The sequence below is a fragment of the Oncorhynchus tshawytscha genome, linkage group LG06, assembly GCF_018296145.1.
Source record: "Oncorhynchus tshawytscha isolate Ot180627B linkage group LG06, Otsh_v2.0, whole genome shotgun sequence".
Classification (NCBI taxonomy): Eukaryota; Metazoa; Chordata; class Actinopteri; order Salmoniformes; family Salmonidae; genus Oncorhynchus; species Oncorhynchus tshawytscha.
The window spans coordinates 51,008,880-51,024,407 of NC_056434.1; the positions used below are offsets into that span (position 1 = coordinate 51,008,880).

Genomic DNA, 15,528 nt, shown 5'->3' on the forward strand with positions numbered 1-15,528 from the left:
CTTAACCTAATGCGAACAGTTGTGACAGAGATAAATAATCTCTGTTAGAAATGTAGAAAGAGGGGAAATCTAATGGTTGTTGCAATGATGGGTTGCTAATACGTTCGAGGGTTGTAGCTTTGGCTTCTGGACAACAAAATGAAGTTGATATGAAAATCAATAGAACAGGAGAGAAATGCTGGTTAAATGGCACGAGGAAGTCTTTATAAAATAATTGCCTCCATGTTTCTACAGGTGGATTTTTCGCAAGACTACTTTGAAGCAAAGTAAGACATGTCTCATTATTTGAAGTAAAGTAAATCGTTTCAAACAATTCCACTGCCTCAAGCACACATTGCAAAGTGGTGGGTGACGTGCTGGTAGTCAACGCTAAGCAGGCTATAGCCTACACACCCGAATGGGAGGCGAGCTTTAATTACGAGTTGAGATTGAGAAACAAAAATAGCTCCTTTTAAAATCGTGGCCACCAAAGTTAACACGCGATTGCATTCAGAATTGTTATTTGTTGCGCAATGACTGGGCATGCAAAAGCAGGTTTCACTCCAGTAGCCAACAGACTGAGGAGCTACTCTCACACTGTCTGACAGTTTGTAGGCTATTCCACTCCTCAAACTAGGCTCTGTATGCTGTGTGATAAATTAGATGCATGGCCAGTAACGAAAATACAAACGCGCCAATTGAATTCCACAAAATTATGCAAATGATCCTATAGACTGATAAGGATGACCGGTCAAATGTATTTTCTGCAGCTAACCGATTAACAGTCAGCATCCCTAAATCAGGACAGATTTTTCTACGCAACCTGACCCATCTGCATAGAATTGTTCCGGAGAGCCGATCAGTGACCCGCCAAATAACACATTTCATTAATTGTTTTTATGATTCCAGAGTAGTAGGCTATTATTCCCCTTCCTGCATGAATTAATTTGTCTGCATGTCTACATTTGGATAAAAGGCTACCTTTACCAGCATACCGTTTTTAGACATATGGCCTGCATATGGTCTAAATGCACAAAAGCCTGAATTAACCTAGCAATTAACTGATATTAAACTGAATTTACCTATCGTAAACAAATACCTGCTTGCACTTTTTGCTGGCTGTATAGCCATCTAGCGGCTTGTTGTCCTTGTCCACAATGACACAAAAATCCTTCCAAATCAGGTGATTTTTTTTGCGGGTCAACCGCTGGGAACCGTTGGTATCCAACCCTATGCAGGACTCTACCACACAGCCAGCAGAGAATGACTAGCTAGCAGTTGAGTGTTGTTGGATAGTGGGATCTCTATTACCTTCTCAATTTCGAGGGCTTTAGCTGCGATGGCTTGAGAGCGCCGTGTCTTGAAGTTGGCCTTCTGTGTCTGGTCGGTCTCATCCTTGGCCGGCACTGTGTCCTCAGGCTCTGCTAGCAGGGCTGGGGTGGGGTCAAGTTCCTCCTGGGAGGGTAAAGGTTACAGCTAATGGGTTAGCGCGCCAGGCAGGACACAGCAGTTCAAATGGCTTAACTGATTCAGGTTTCAAATTCAAAGCGTGTGAGGGCAACACTGATTAGAGTCAACGAGGTTGTTGTTGCTGTCATTTTTTTTCAGCACATCAAACGCTTTAAAATGCATGCAGCATCTCAACAACGATCTAGAATGTTTTTCCTTCAACATCTTTGATCAAAGACCGTCGACAGCTGAAGATGAAGGCCCACGCCCACCGACGTCAGCGCATCATACTGCATCATTTAGTGTTAAAAGGGAAATGAGACACAAAAACATAACATCTCTGAATGTCAATTTGAACAAGAGGAGGCCTTTTGTGACCGCGTTAGCATTGAAAACAAACAACTTTTTGAAACGCCCATTACTTTTAGTTTACAGAAATCCAGAAAGCTTTCATCCATGGCAAGGAAATGGGTCACGCATGGTGAACGCAGTCTTCATCTATCGTGACCTCATCAGACCACAAGAAAGAGACAGGCCACTTAAGGTACATCAACTGTTCCTCTGCGATGTGGGTTCTAGAATGAATGACATGAACAGGGATTTGCAACAGATTCCACACACCATGACAGGGCAATGAATTGTGTTGATAAACTGTGTATCCATAGGAAGGTAGGTAAAATGTGATGGTCAGACAATGTTGAAACGATGACAAAAGAAAAAAAAATAGTCTGTATGATAACAAATCGGATTTCGACTATGTATCGAGTCTCATGGAATTCCATCATCCAACCAAGTAATGTAAAACAGTTGTGCAGGTCTTTTCTACCTTTTAGGACTAGTACAACGCTAGTAAAGGGTATGCTACTACTATGACAGGTAGCCTATCGTTTTGATATAGGCCTAATGAATAAATGATCATATCAACTGAGAGGCTGAACTGAATCAGGAGCAGCGAGCTATGTCTGACAGTTACGCAGCCGTACCTTGATTGAGACAGCGCTGTGTGGAGAACCGTCTATGGAGGCAGTCTTTGTGTGGCCTAGCAACCTGGGCTTATCTGTGAATTGAAGGAGAAGAGGAATGAAGAAAGAGACGGGGGACAGAAGGAGAAAGAGAAACACTCGCAACTCATGCATACACAGTAAACTAAGAAGCATTGTAAAACAAAAAGGAAACATTTAAGAAAAAGGAGGGCACTCAAAATAAAATCAGGGCCACCAGGCGCCTAGCAACCTGGGCTTATCAAAAGGCTATAGTCCATTGTTGAACATGCAACCTCTGTGATGAAGCAGCTAATAAAACATTTTCCAAACCTTAGTTTGATGTACAATTCCATTTAAATCCTCTCAGTATTAAAAACACACTGGGGAACTACCACCCCTTATTCTATATTGTCATCCACCGTGCAATCACTCATTGCACTCGTACAGTGAACAATGGATAGGACAAGATGCTGTGGGACTGACGACAAGCAGAGCCCAGACAAATCGCTGTTAATTTTACGTTCTTGTTGGAATAGCTTGCACAATAGAGGTCGACAAGTTCAGCTGTGACTAAATTGAAATATTGTGCTCCGCCGGCTCCAATATGTCTATAAAAAAAACAAATATGGCTGGGTGGAAATGTTTGTTTTTATTCCCATGGCGATGAGACTGAGCCAAGGTGAAATTAAAAACACACGTCTTCCAGGAAGTTATGAAAAAAATTCCAAGTAAACCATGAAAAAGTAGTTTGTTAGTTCAAAATGCAGCAAAATTCAAAATTGATTGAGTGCTGGATTTCCTATGATACTATTAACAGATGATTCTTTGAATGAGAGATGTTTACTTAGGCAAAAATGTCTGTAGGCTGAATTTATAATAAAATGGATATTTGCCATATTAAAAGAACAGAGTAGCACAGACATAGAACTCTGTATGGCAGACCAGGCCTTTGCATTTTGAGGAAAACCTGGTTAACTTGGAAAGACACTCACTCGCCAGACACACTTGAATCTGTGGAGAAGAAACTAGGCTGCTGTTTTAACTTAAATGATTAGTGACAGATGCTCGTGAATTGCAAATCCAGAAGAGGAGCATCCAGAAGATTGTGTGTGTTCCATCAAAGAGACACGTAATGGCATTAGTTAAACAGCAGCAAAGGAATCTAAGCAGATTAAACATCAAACCTCACTAACGGGTAATGAATGAATGAAAGTCAGAAACAGAACCCTGCGGATAAGAAGTCTAATCCCTACCAACAGTCAATGTGCTAGAGCAGGGTATTTCTGCCAACTTCAATTGGCTAATTGTTCGTGTGTGTTATCAAGCCAAACAAAGAAAAGTTAGGATATATTGTACAGTTTAATCATTAGGGCAGGGAATTGCCAGGGACGTCACGGTACGATATTATCACGATACTATATGTAATTGCGGTTCGAGACCGCAATTTTATTGCGATTTGATGCTCCAAATACATTGCTTACTATATAAGTAAGTCTGCTGCAGAGAGAAAGGGACCGTGAGAAAAATGAGCTTTAAAATCAGTAATGGAAGTTTTTTTTAAAGTGCTAAAAACATGTTGGCTCACTATTTCATAAGAAGATGGAGAACAAGCTATAGAATGTTAAATACTAGGCGTTGCACAGGTTCAGCATACAAACCCACTTCTTATTTTACAAATCGATACTTGGAGTCAAAGTATCAATATAATATTTGACCAAAATAATATTGTAAACATATTCAGTTTATCCCCCTCCACTACTAATCATGAAAGCTAGGCTATACTTCACCAAAACATTGTGGACACATGCTCTTCAAAACATCTCATTCCAAAATCAAGGGCATTAATATGGAGTTGGTCTCCACTTTGCTGCTATAACACCCTCCACTCTTCTTGAAAGGCTTTCCCTTTCCACTAGATGTTGGAACACTGCTGCGAGGACATCCTTCCATTCAGTCACAAGAGCATTAGTGATGCTGGGTCTTGTGCTGAAGCCGCTTCCAGAGGCAGCTTGGAACTTGGTAGTGTGTTGATTTTTACATGCTCCAGCACTTGGCGGTCTCGTTCTGTGAGCTTGTGTGGCCTACCACTTCATGGCTGATCCGTTGTTGCTCCTAGACATTTTCCACTTCACAATAACAGCACTTACATTTGACCAGGGCAGCTCTAGCAGGGCATAAATTTGACAAACTGACTTGTTGGAAAGATGGCATCCTATGACGGTGCCACGTTGAAAGTCACTGAGCTCTTCAGTAAGGCCATTCCACTGCAATGTTCGTCTATGGAGATTGCATGGCTGTGTGCTAGATTTTATACACCTGCCAGCAACGGGTGTGGTTGAAATAGCTGAATCCACAAATTTTTCCACATACTTTCGTATATATAGTGTAGAATAAATAGTCTTCTTCAAGAGGTACTTAAAAAAAATACTATTTGGGAACTAAAAACCTGAACCATAACCTATAGGCAGCAGGCTTTCTCTAAGCCATTGTATTCCAAATGCTCACTCAGAGACATTGTACAGGATTCTCTACAGTAAAACTAGGCCTACAACTAGACCCTGTGTGGTGTGCATTCCTTATATCGTCCCTCCCAAACAGTTTCTTTCTGTGCACTTTGATGTGTTGACCTAGCCAAATTAGTGTTCCAGACAGGGGTGGTGGACAACTGTTTTCTACCTGTTTTACTGCATCTTCAAAAGGGGTTAGAATAAGCAGCCCAAACATAGGGGTGGGGGGAGGGGGGTTCTTCAGGCTAAACTGAAGGCTTCCTCTGTGCTCTCTTTACACCGTAGCATAACGGAGAAAAATAAGGGATTTAAAACCCCTTTGCAGTGATTATGAGAAAGGACTTCTTAAGTCAAAAAACAATATGTGAAATGGCTGCATTAGACATAGGGATATTTAAGGACACTCCCTGTTACTTTCCTTTATTCTCCTACTATCCCAATATTCTTAATCTCAAAATCTCCTCACTTCAATTGAAGGTATGCCTAACTTAACCTACGCAGATTCCTGGTAAATCCACACAGAGAAAAGGTAATAGCTTACCCAGGTTGTCCATTGAGGTCAGAAGACCTCTATGACAAGGGAGACCTGGCAAGACCTGACTGAATCATTTTGAAGCTCATAAAGAAAGTTAGGCTACAACATAATGGTATGCATGCACCACTCAAAGGGGAAGGTAATGGGACTGGGAGTGAGTGCTGGTTTGATCTTGAAGACATCTGCTGGCTCAGTGCGCAAGCCAAGCAAAGGTTAGACCTTGAATCAAAAGCCAAATCATCTCAATAAAACAAGGCTATTCTTTTCCCAGCCTTATAGAACCTGCGTGTGTGTGTGTGTGTGTAATTAAAAATGTTCCAGCACCTCCATTTAATACACACCTCCACTGAAAACAGATGCTCCTCTCAGAGAGCGGCCGGGCCTCTACATATTAGTTTAAGCATCACTTCAAAACATGCCAATTTTCTTTTAGGGATATGAAGTGTAGACTTACCAGGCTCTCTGCTCTGGCTGTGAGGATCTTCTTTATACCCTGGAGAGGGGCGAGAAAGAAAAAGGTCACCAAAATAACTGACAGCAGATAAACACCAAGGTTACAGTATCCACACTAGTGGATGCATGTCCTTTACATTGCATCATTCCAAGTGATATGCTAGAATGGACACTGGATCAGAGCCAGACTCTAAAGTGATTGATTAAATGTGATATTATTAAATCATTGACAGCTGAACTAAATGCCTCAGTAGAGAAACCAAAGGAAACTTAGGATGCTTCCCTATGAGACTTGGTCAAAATAAGTGCGCTACATAGGGAATATGGTGTCATTTGGGTTGCAAAATTACTCTTCTGATGGTAGGGGAAGCCCGTCTGGTCCCTGTCTGGGGAGTAGCTCCTTCTGCTGGTGTTGGACCCGGAGCGCATGAGAACGGAGCCTGTTATTGGTGGAGTATCCCTTCTGATAGGAGAGCGGTCCCGTAATCTAGTGTAGGAGTCCCCGGAAGGGCTTGCAGGGTAGGGGCCCAGGACTCTCCGCCTGATACCCTCAGGGTTCTCCCTGAGAAAACAGAGAGCGAGAGAAGGGGATTCAAGGGCCCATCCATTCAGGTCCACTCAATGACAGAACTAAAGCCACGGCTCTACACGATGAGAGCCGGGATTCTAATTACCTAAGTGTAGAGTGAAAGAAGAAAACCACTTGATATGAAATAATGAAGTTGATGGACATAAAACAAAATAAGTAGTGCCTTGGATCTTGAAAAACAGTATACAACAACTGAAGTCACCATGTCAGTCCCATTGGTGCTTGGCACTTTGGTCTAATAACTAAATGCACTAGAAAGAATGGGCCTACCCTCGGCCAAAGTACACGAGGGCCTACCTCAGGTTGGGGTAGGCTGGAGACATGGTCCTCGAGAGAGGAGCTATCACTTGAACTCTGCTGCTGGGATGGGAGCCCACTCTGCTGCTATTCCTAAAATTTCAAAATAAAATAGACTTTGGAAACACTTTACTTGACACCCTGCGTCAAAACCATGTCATAATATGTCAACAGCTGACATAACCTGTCATTGCTGGACTTAGAACAAAATAAGTAGTGCCTTTTATCTTGAAAAACGGTATACAACTGAAGTGTAGTGTCATTCCACTGCTACATCCGCAATAATCTGCTAAACACATGTATGTGACCAATACAATTTGATAACACATTTAGACCGGTTGTGACATTGATCGCATTATTTTATGGCTGGTTAAAAGACACCTACATAAGAGTGTCAAAACCCACAAAACCACACCAGGCATTTCATTACACGATAGCCTACTTGTCAACAGTATGTTCGTTAAATAACGTTTTCTTAAATGGACCATATTAAATCATCATTGTAATTGTGCATTAATGGTTAGGTCAGACATGCACCGAATCCAATGCTCTGTTGCTGATAACTGTGTTGAACGCAGGAGCAGATTTCAGGTACAGGACAAGACACCCTCTTGATTGATGACTGACATAAGGACATGTATGTGATATGGCATATCTGGCATATTTGATGAAATCTGTCATAATGCTTCATGACAGTGTCAAAGTGTATTTTCTTAGTCCAAGTAAAGTGACATAGGATGGTCATAACGCTTCCTGTCAGTGTATTTTCACAGTCCGAGTGACAGAATCGTCATAATGCTTCATGACAGTGTAACAAAGTATATTTTCTGCAAGTTAATTCAAATATGAAAAAAACATGACAAAAGAATTCATTACAACAGACTTAAGAAACAAACTTTCAAAATGAAACAAAACCTATTGGCAGGGAAAAATAAATTTGAATAAATGTGGGTTGACACTTATGTACGTGTCATTATCAGCCATAAAAAAAACAATATGTAACAGCTGTAAATATACTGATCATGACAGTGTTATGACAGGTTATTTGTATTTATTATGGTTCCCCATTAGCTGCTGCTTTGGCAGCAGCTACTCTTCCTGGGGTTTGGCTTAATGAAGGTAGTTAAACAATTTAAAAAAACATTACAATACATTCATTACAGAATTCACAACACACTAAGTGTGCGCCTTCAGGCCCACACTCCACTACCACATATTTACAACACAAAATCCATGTGTACGTGAGTATATAGTGTGTATGTTATCATGTGTGTGTATGCATGTGTCTGTGTTTGTGTTGCTTCACATTCCCCGCTGTTCCATAAAGTGTATTTTTATCAGTAAAAAATAATAATCTCATTCTACTGCTTGCATGAGTTACCTGAAGTGGAATACAGTTCCATGTAGTCATGGCTCTATGTAGTACTGTGCGCCTCCCATAATCTGTTCTGGACTTCGGGACTGTGAAGAGACCTCTGGTGGCATGTCTTGTGGGGTATATGAATGGGTGTCTAATCTGTGTGCTAGTCGTTTAAAACAGACAGCTCGGTGCTGTCAACATGTCAATACCTCTCACAAATACAAGTAGTGATGAAGTCAATATCTCCTCCTGAGCCAGGAGAGATTGACATACATATTATTAATATTAGCTCTCTTTGTACATCCAAGGGCCAGCCGTGCTGCCCTGTTCTGAGCCAATTGCAATTTTCCTAAGTCCCTCTTTGTGGCACCTAATCACACGACTGAACAGTATTACAGGTGTGACAAAACTAGAGCCTGTAGGTCCTGCCTTGTTGATAGTGCTGTTCAGAAGGTAGAGCAGCGCATTATTATGGACAGACTTCTCCCCCTCTTAGCTACTGTTGTATCAATATGTTATGACCATGACAACTTGTTCAATTTCCACATTATTTATTAACATATTTAGTTGGGGTTTAGGGTTTATTGAATTTGTCCCAAATAGTTTTTGAAATATTTAGGACTGACTTATTCCTTGCCACCAATTCTGAAATTAACTACAGCTATTTGTTATGTGTTGCAGTCATTTCAGTTGCTGTAGTAGCTGACATGTATAATTTACTCAAAGCCAGTGGCATGTCGTTAGTAAAGATTTACCTTTTTCAAGGGGCCTAGACAGCTGCCCTGAGGAATTCCTGATTCTACCTGGATTATGTTGGAGAGGCCTCCACAAATACAGGTGTGCCAAGCTTGTATCGTCATACCCAAGAAGACTCAAGGCTGTAATTGCTGCCAAAGGTGCTTCAACAAAGTACTAAAGTAAAAATTTAGTTTATTAATACATTTGCAAAAAATTATATTAGTCTGTAACGTAACAAAATTTGAAAAGGCCAAGGGGTCTGAATACTTTCCAAATGCACTGTATTAGAGGTGGACCAATTATGATTTTTCAACACGATACAGATAATTGGAGGACCAAAAAAAGCCTATAATGATTAAAAATCGGCCGATTTTAAATATACACACACAGTTGAAAATCGGGAGTTTATATACACCATAGCCAAATACATTTAAACTCAGTTTCACAATTTCTGACATTTAATCCAAGTAAAAATGCAGCTGTTATTTCTTTCACACATTCCCAGTGGGTCAAAAGTTTACATACACTCAATTAGTATTTGGAACACACAGAAATACGAGCCCTTGGTCATTAATATGGTCAAATCCGGAAACTATCATTTAGAAAACAAAACGTTTATTTTCAGTGAAATACAGAACCGTCCAGTGTTTTATCAACCAGGTGTTAACCCTAAGTCTAAATATTGCTGTTACATTGCACAACCGTCATAATTATGTAAAATTCTGGGAAATTAATTGCGGTCTTTGTTAGGAAAAAATGGGCTTCACACAGTTCGCAACGAGCCAGGCGGCCCAAACTGCTGCATATACCCTGACTCTGCTTGCACTCAACGCAAGAGAAGTGACAATTTCCTTAGTTATTATTTCCTATTAACATTCATTTATTTTAACTACATACGCAGGTTTAAAATAATATACTTGTGTACTGATTTTAAGAAAGGCATTGATGTTCATGGTTAGATACATTTGTGCAACGATTGTGCTTTTTTCGCAAATGAGCTTTTGTTAAATCACCTGTTTGGCAAAGTTGAAGTAGGCTGTGATACTTATGCAGTTGTAAAACCCTTTGCAAAGATTGAATGATAACAGTTTATAGGATGCTCTCGCCCTCAAGTTAGGACTAGATAAACCTAATAACATCCACAATCAATTGTAGGGACAAACAACTTCAAAAATGTATTCCAAACCAGGCACTTGTGTGTGCGTGTGTAAGTGAGTAGTATTCTTCTGCCTACAGCGTCTATGCCTGCGGGGAACCATGGTCGTCCAGGCTATGGGCTCCTCCACAACCTCTTTCTCTAACTCCTAGGCCTCTTCCTCTGCAGGCTAGAACTTGATCAGGATCTGGGTGGATCTTCTCCAAACAGTCCCTTAAGGCTGACCGGGGCATCCAGAAGGCCCAACCTCTCCTAGTTTGGCAGCTCAGTCAGCGAGCCAAAGGTGGCGCTCTGCTGCTCCCATGGCACATCCCAGGTCCTCAGCTATCAACTGGGAGCCTATCATCGCTTTCTCTGTGGCCTTGCTGAACTCAATGATCATGTCCTGGTCGATAGGTTTGACGATCTTAATACCAGTGTCCTTGTCATTTGGTTTTGGAGGGTGTTCACTTTCCTCTGGCTATGTATCCTTCCTCTGTCTTTTTGTCCATGACCATACAGGCACTATGGATGATCCCAGGAGCTTATGGTTACCTCATGGAGGTCAGGGAGGGAGGGCTAAGGGCCCAGGGATTGCCTTTGCAATGGGGGTTCGAGGTCAACACTGTCCTTTCTGGTTAGGACAGCGGGAGGAAGATCTGGCGATGTCTCACTTCTCTCCCTCTCCATGGACATTACAGTGGAGAACGGATCCTCTTTTACAGCTAGCTAGAACTTCTTAGGCAGTATCTGCGGTGCTTCTTCTCCAAAGTGTCCCGGTGCGCTGGAGTGCAGTACAGTCACATCAAAGGTCAGACTGGGATCTGCTCGACACTCTTTGGTGACAGTACAGGGACCAGATGGGGGCAGACCGTTTGCAGCGCAAGGGTGTGTTTCTTCTTTCCCCGTGTACACTTGGTTCAGCAGACACTGTCACCATACAGGGACCAACTACAGAGGTCATGGTTAACCGTTTGCGGTGCAACAGTGCCTCTTCTTTCTCCTTGTGGTATACACTTCCCTTATTTATGGCACCCTGACAGTTCATCTCAACAACTGTTCAGAGGAGACTGCATGAATCAGGCGTTTTGGTTCCAACCACTGTGTCTTTGTGAGACAGAGTAGGTAAACGGATGATCTCTGCATGTGTGGTTCCCACCGTGAAGCATGGAGGTAGTGTGATGTGTGGGGGTGCTTTGCTGTTGACACTGTGTGATTTATTTAGAATTCAAGGCACACTTAACTGCATGGCTACCACAGCATTCTTCAGCGATACGCCATCCCATCTGGTTTGCGCTTAGTGGAACTATCATGTTTTTCAACAGGAGAATGACCCAACACACCTCCAGGCTGTATAATGGAAAGGGGAATACCTAGTCAGTTGTACAACTGAATGCATTCAACTGAAATGTGTCTTAGGCATTTAACCTAACCCCTCAGAGAGGTGCGAGGGGGCTGCCATAAATCGACATCCACGTCTTCGGCGTCTGGGAAACATAGGGTTAACTGCCTTGCTCAGGGGCAGAACGACAGATTTCTACCTTGTCAGCTAATGGCTATTTGACCAAGGAGAGTGATGGAGTGCTGTATCAGATGACCAGGCCTCCACAATCACCCGACCTCTACCCAATTGAGATGGTTTGGGATGAGTTGGACCGCAAAGTGAAGAAAAGGTAGCCAACAAGTGCTCAGCATATGTCGGAAATCCTTCAAGGCGGTTGGAAAAGCATTCCTCATGACGCTGGTTGAGAGAATGTCAAGAGCGTTGCAAAACTGTCATCCAGGCAAAGGGTGGCTACTTTGAAGAATCTAAAATATATTTTGATTTGTTTAACAGTTCTTTGGTTACTACATTATTCCATGTGTGTTATTTCAGAGTTAATGTCTTCACTATTATTCTACAATGTAGAAAATAGTACAAATAAAGAAAAACCGTTGAATAAGTAGGTGTGTCCAAACTTTTGACTTGTACTGTATGTCTTTTTTTTTACCCAATAGGTGCTCTTCTTTGCGAGGCATTGGAAAACCTCTCTGGTCTTTGTGGTTGAATATGAACTCAGTGCTCAACCTTACAATTATTTGTATGTTTGGGTTAGAGATGAGGTAGTCATTCAAAAAAATAATGTTAAACACTACTATTGCACACAGATGTTTACTCCTGCTTATTTAGGCTAGACTTAAATACTTATTTGAATACTTATTCACCCAAGAGATTTCAGCTTTTCATTTTTAATTCATTTGGAAATTACAAAAAAACATAATTCCACTTTGATAATATGGGGTATCGTATGTAGGCCACTGACCAAAACATCTCAATACAATCAATTTTAAATTCAGGCTGTAACAACTAAAATGTGGAGAAAAAAAGGGGTGTGAATACTTTCTGAAGGCACTGTATGACATGCATTATCTGAATTAGGCCACAGAGTCATACCTACGGAGGAACGGCTTCTCTGGAGGAATTTTTTTATGTCTTCCCGAACTTCCTAGTTGGTTTTAACATTAGACCAGAGCAAGCTAACAAGCTTGTGTGTGCAGAGCAGCACTATAATTAAAAACACATCTTACCTTTTTGTAGTTAATAAATCCAATGTGAAAACGTGATAACTATAGTATCCCTACCTAGCATTGAAAAAGTCTAATTCATTCTTCTCTTTCTTCAAATTAAAAAATCTCTCCCTAATTTCTGAATTACACTTGTAACGTTGTCAGTAGGCTACAGTTGACCTACTCCTCCCCTCTGAAGCATAGGTTGACTACACACACACACACACACACACACACACACACACGCAGGCAAAGATTTCCAGCTGGCAGGCAGACGCTGGAATAAGTTTGAGTGACAGAGTGAAAGCTTTGCAAAGGCTCGTTATTGTGATTTTTGTGGGATTGGGAAAAAATGCCCGGAGCATAAAATAACTTTCGTAACCAGTGGCCAGCGAAGAGTCCAAATCTGAATCACATCCAAACACTATGGCAAGAGCTGAAAACAGCAGTTGGCGGAGGGCACTCCTCAAACGTTGAAGAATTAGAGCAGTTTGCTGCTGAAAACTAGGCCAAATTGTCAATAAAAAGGTGCAGCAAGCACATTGATGGGTACAAGAACCATTTGTCTGTAGTTCTCTTTGCCAAAGCCTATGCAACCAAATACTAGTACGAGGGCACCAATAATTCTGCCCATGACATCTGTCTTTATTTTCTAAATAATAAATTGCAAACTTCAAAATTTACTAAAATACATTTGGTTCTGCAATGTTGAAAATTTAAAAGGTGTGGAGACCAAAACGTCTCAATTTCAACTTATTTTTAAAGAAATAGGGAATTATTTCATGTCCAGGTAGCAGATAATAGACCTTACTTGGTTCTAACTTGAAAAAGTCTGTTAATTTACAAATGTACAATTTATGCTCCCCACATATAAAAACCACAAAGAAAGCCTTGAATGCAAGATAGTAATTTATATGATTCACAAGGTGGAGGATCATATTGCCTGTAGCCTACTGTACATGGTAAGCAGGTGCGCACCAAGAGGCACTTCACTTTTTAGTATGGGAAACGGCTGTGAGGATTTTTATACAATATTCACAACATAGACACAGAGAGCAATAGTAAATGGTGTCTTTTTGTAACTCTGCCATGGTTCGTTGGACAAAGCCTATGAGAGAAGGGAGGCTTTGTAGGGGTTTAGGATGAACGGCGCAAATAAGGTCTGTGGTAAACACAGGTTTAGGATGTCATACATTTTGTTGATTTAAGAGTAAGTCATTTAGGAATGTTTTCTTGGGGTGCAGGAAGTTACTATTATATGCGTTTCTGGAATTAAGAAATAGCTAATACACTGCCTTTAAGAAAAGTGCAAAGACGCTAATATATTTGGCCGCAACTGTATAAATTGACCAACTAGCGGCACCTGGTTTTCATGACCCCTGCTTGAACTTCGAGGGCCAGGTCCCAAACAAAGATCAGGCCTAACAAGGCCTCCAGCATTTAGGCCCCCAGGCCCGTTTGAAGTAGCCAAGGTTCAGCCTGCCAAATAAAGTTTATTACCACCGTTGCAGTGAGTGATCCTACATCTGCAGTGCTTCTACATCTGCATTGCTTGCTGTTTGGGGTTTTAGGCTGGGTCTTTGTTTAGCACTTCGTGACTTCTGCCGATGTAAAAAGGGCTTAATAAATAAATGTGATTGATTCCACCTTAAAAACTCACCTTGCGTCTTTCCATAAGAAAGCTATGAAAAGGGAATTCTGTGGTCGCTATATATAAAATGTAATCTTAAAGAAAAGTCCTAGTTGTAATTGTTGATTAAGTATGTCTATAGCTGCATCTTCAAAGCTGTTCTTCCAAGCATAGGAACAGGTTCTCTAAACGCAGGTTATATCCTTACAAACTAAAAAGAAAACGCTGATCTGAGAGCAAGAGTAACCAAAAAAAAACAAGAGTCGAAGCAACTGGGTGTCATAGTCCCACCTGCAATAACAGGAAAACTAAACACAAGCTCTTTCAGGTCCAGGAAGAAAGACAACTGCAGAATACCAGAGGGGGAAAAGGAGACCCTGGCCTGACTAAGCTAGAAAGTATTCAAGAGGTTCTGAGAGAGTGTCTCTCTACAAGGTCAGCATCCTAAATGACACCCTATTCCCTATAGTTCACTACCTTTGACCAAAGACTCTACACAGGGAATACGTAGCCTCCCTCTACAAGGTCATGCCGTTAAAGCCAATCCATTACATTGAAAGTGTTACACAAACAAATTAAACATGAAATTAACTCATTTTGAAAACAAATAACATAAACCCCAATATCAATCTAGGTAATTGGTTTTAGTCATAAGGATATTACAGCCAATGCCTCCCTCTCATCTTCCTGAATAGTGAAATCAATAATATATCATTGCAATCAGCCCTGTGCACAAATATAATATGAGTGCACTTAATGGGCTTCCCATTTCACTCATCTGCCATCATCGCATGAGGTCAAGAGCTCCACAAGGGAGCAGATTGAGCAATCCACCCGCCGCCGCCCACCTGCCTCTATTGCAAAGGCATACCTGCAGTGTGCACCCCCCCCCCAAAATGTATGTGTCGGAGTCAAGTGAAGGCCCATGAACAGCAGCCCCCAGGCCCGGGACTCTGTCTTGTGTTGAGGGAAAAGGGATAAGGGTGTGGTGCTGGAGAGGCCTTGCTGTTTGTCTGGTGTCTGGCCACCTCAGTCTTCAACACCTCCGGCCAGGTGAGAGAGACCCAACAAAGAGTTCCTGACCGCTGCTTCTTGTGGACTACACTGCAAGGGTGAGGCCTCCAGTCAACCTCCTTACCACACTAATGGCGGAAAAATGGACCCAGATGCCCGCCTGCTGCCCTGTCAAAACCACACCACGAGTCTCTCTTTTAGGCTCCATTGCCAACAAATCAAGGGAGCTGAATGACAATGGTGAACCAACTAGAACCAACGAGGAGACAGAATTGCAAATGTCGGTGATAAATGTGTGAGGTGTCATACTAT

The 15,528-nt window shown here is 41.6% G+C and overlaps 1 protein-coding gene across 2 annotated transcripts in view; it reads right to left on the bottom strand.

The window, feature by feature from the left end:
• LOC112252681 (periphilin-1) overlaps positions 1 to 15,528 on the bottom strand; it is a 29,285-nt gene that overhangs the window by 8,233 nt on the left and 5,524 nt on the right. Inside the window, exons 6-10 of one of the 2 annotated variants that reach the window (XM_024424135.2) lie at positions 6,793 to 6,885; positions 6,257 to 6,468; positions 5,908 to 5,946; positions 2,412 to 2,485; positions 1,291 to 1,434 (exon numbers count right to left, since the gene is read on the bottom strand). In XM_024424135.2, coding sequence (XP_024279903.1) covers positions 1,291 to 1,434; positions 2,412 to 2,485; positions 5,908 to 5,946; positions 6,257 to 6,468; positions 6,793 to 6,885 — 562 coding nt within the window. The remainder of the gene's footprint in view (positions 1 to 1,290; positions 1,435 to 2,411; positions 2,486 to 5,907; positions 5,947 to 6,256; positions 6,469 to 6,792; positions 6,886 to 15,528) is intronic. The other variant, XM_024424136.2, reaches the window with a different exon arrangement.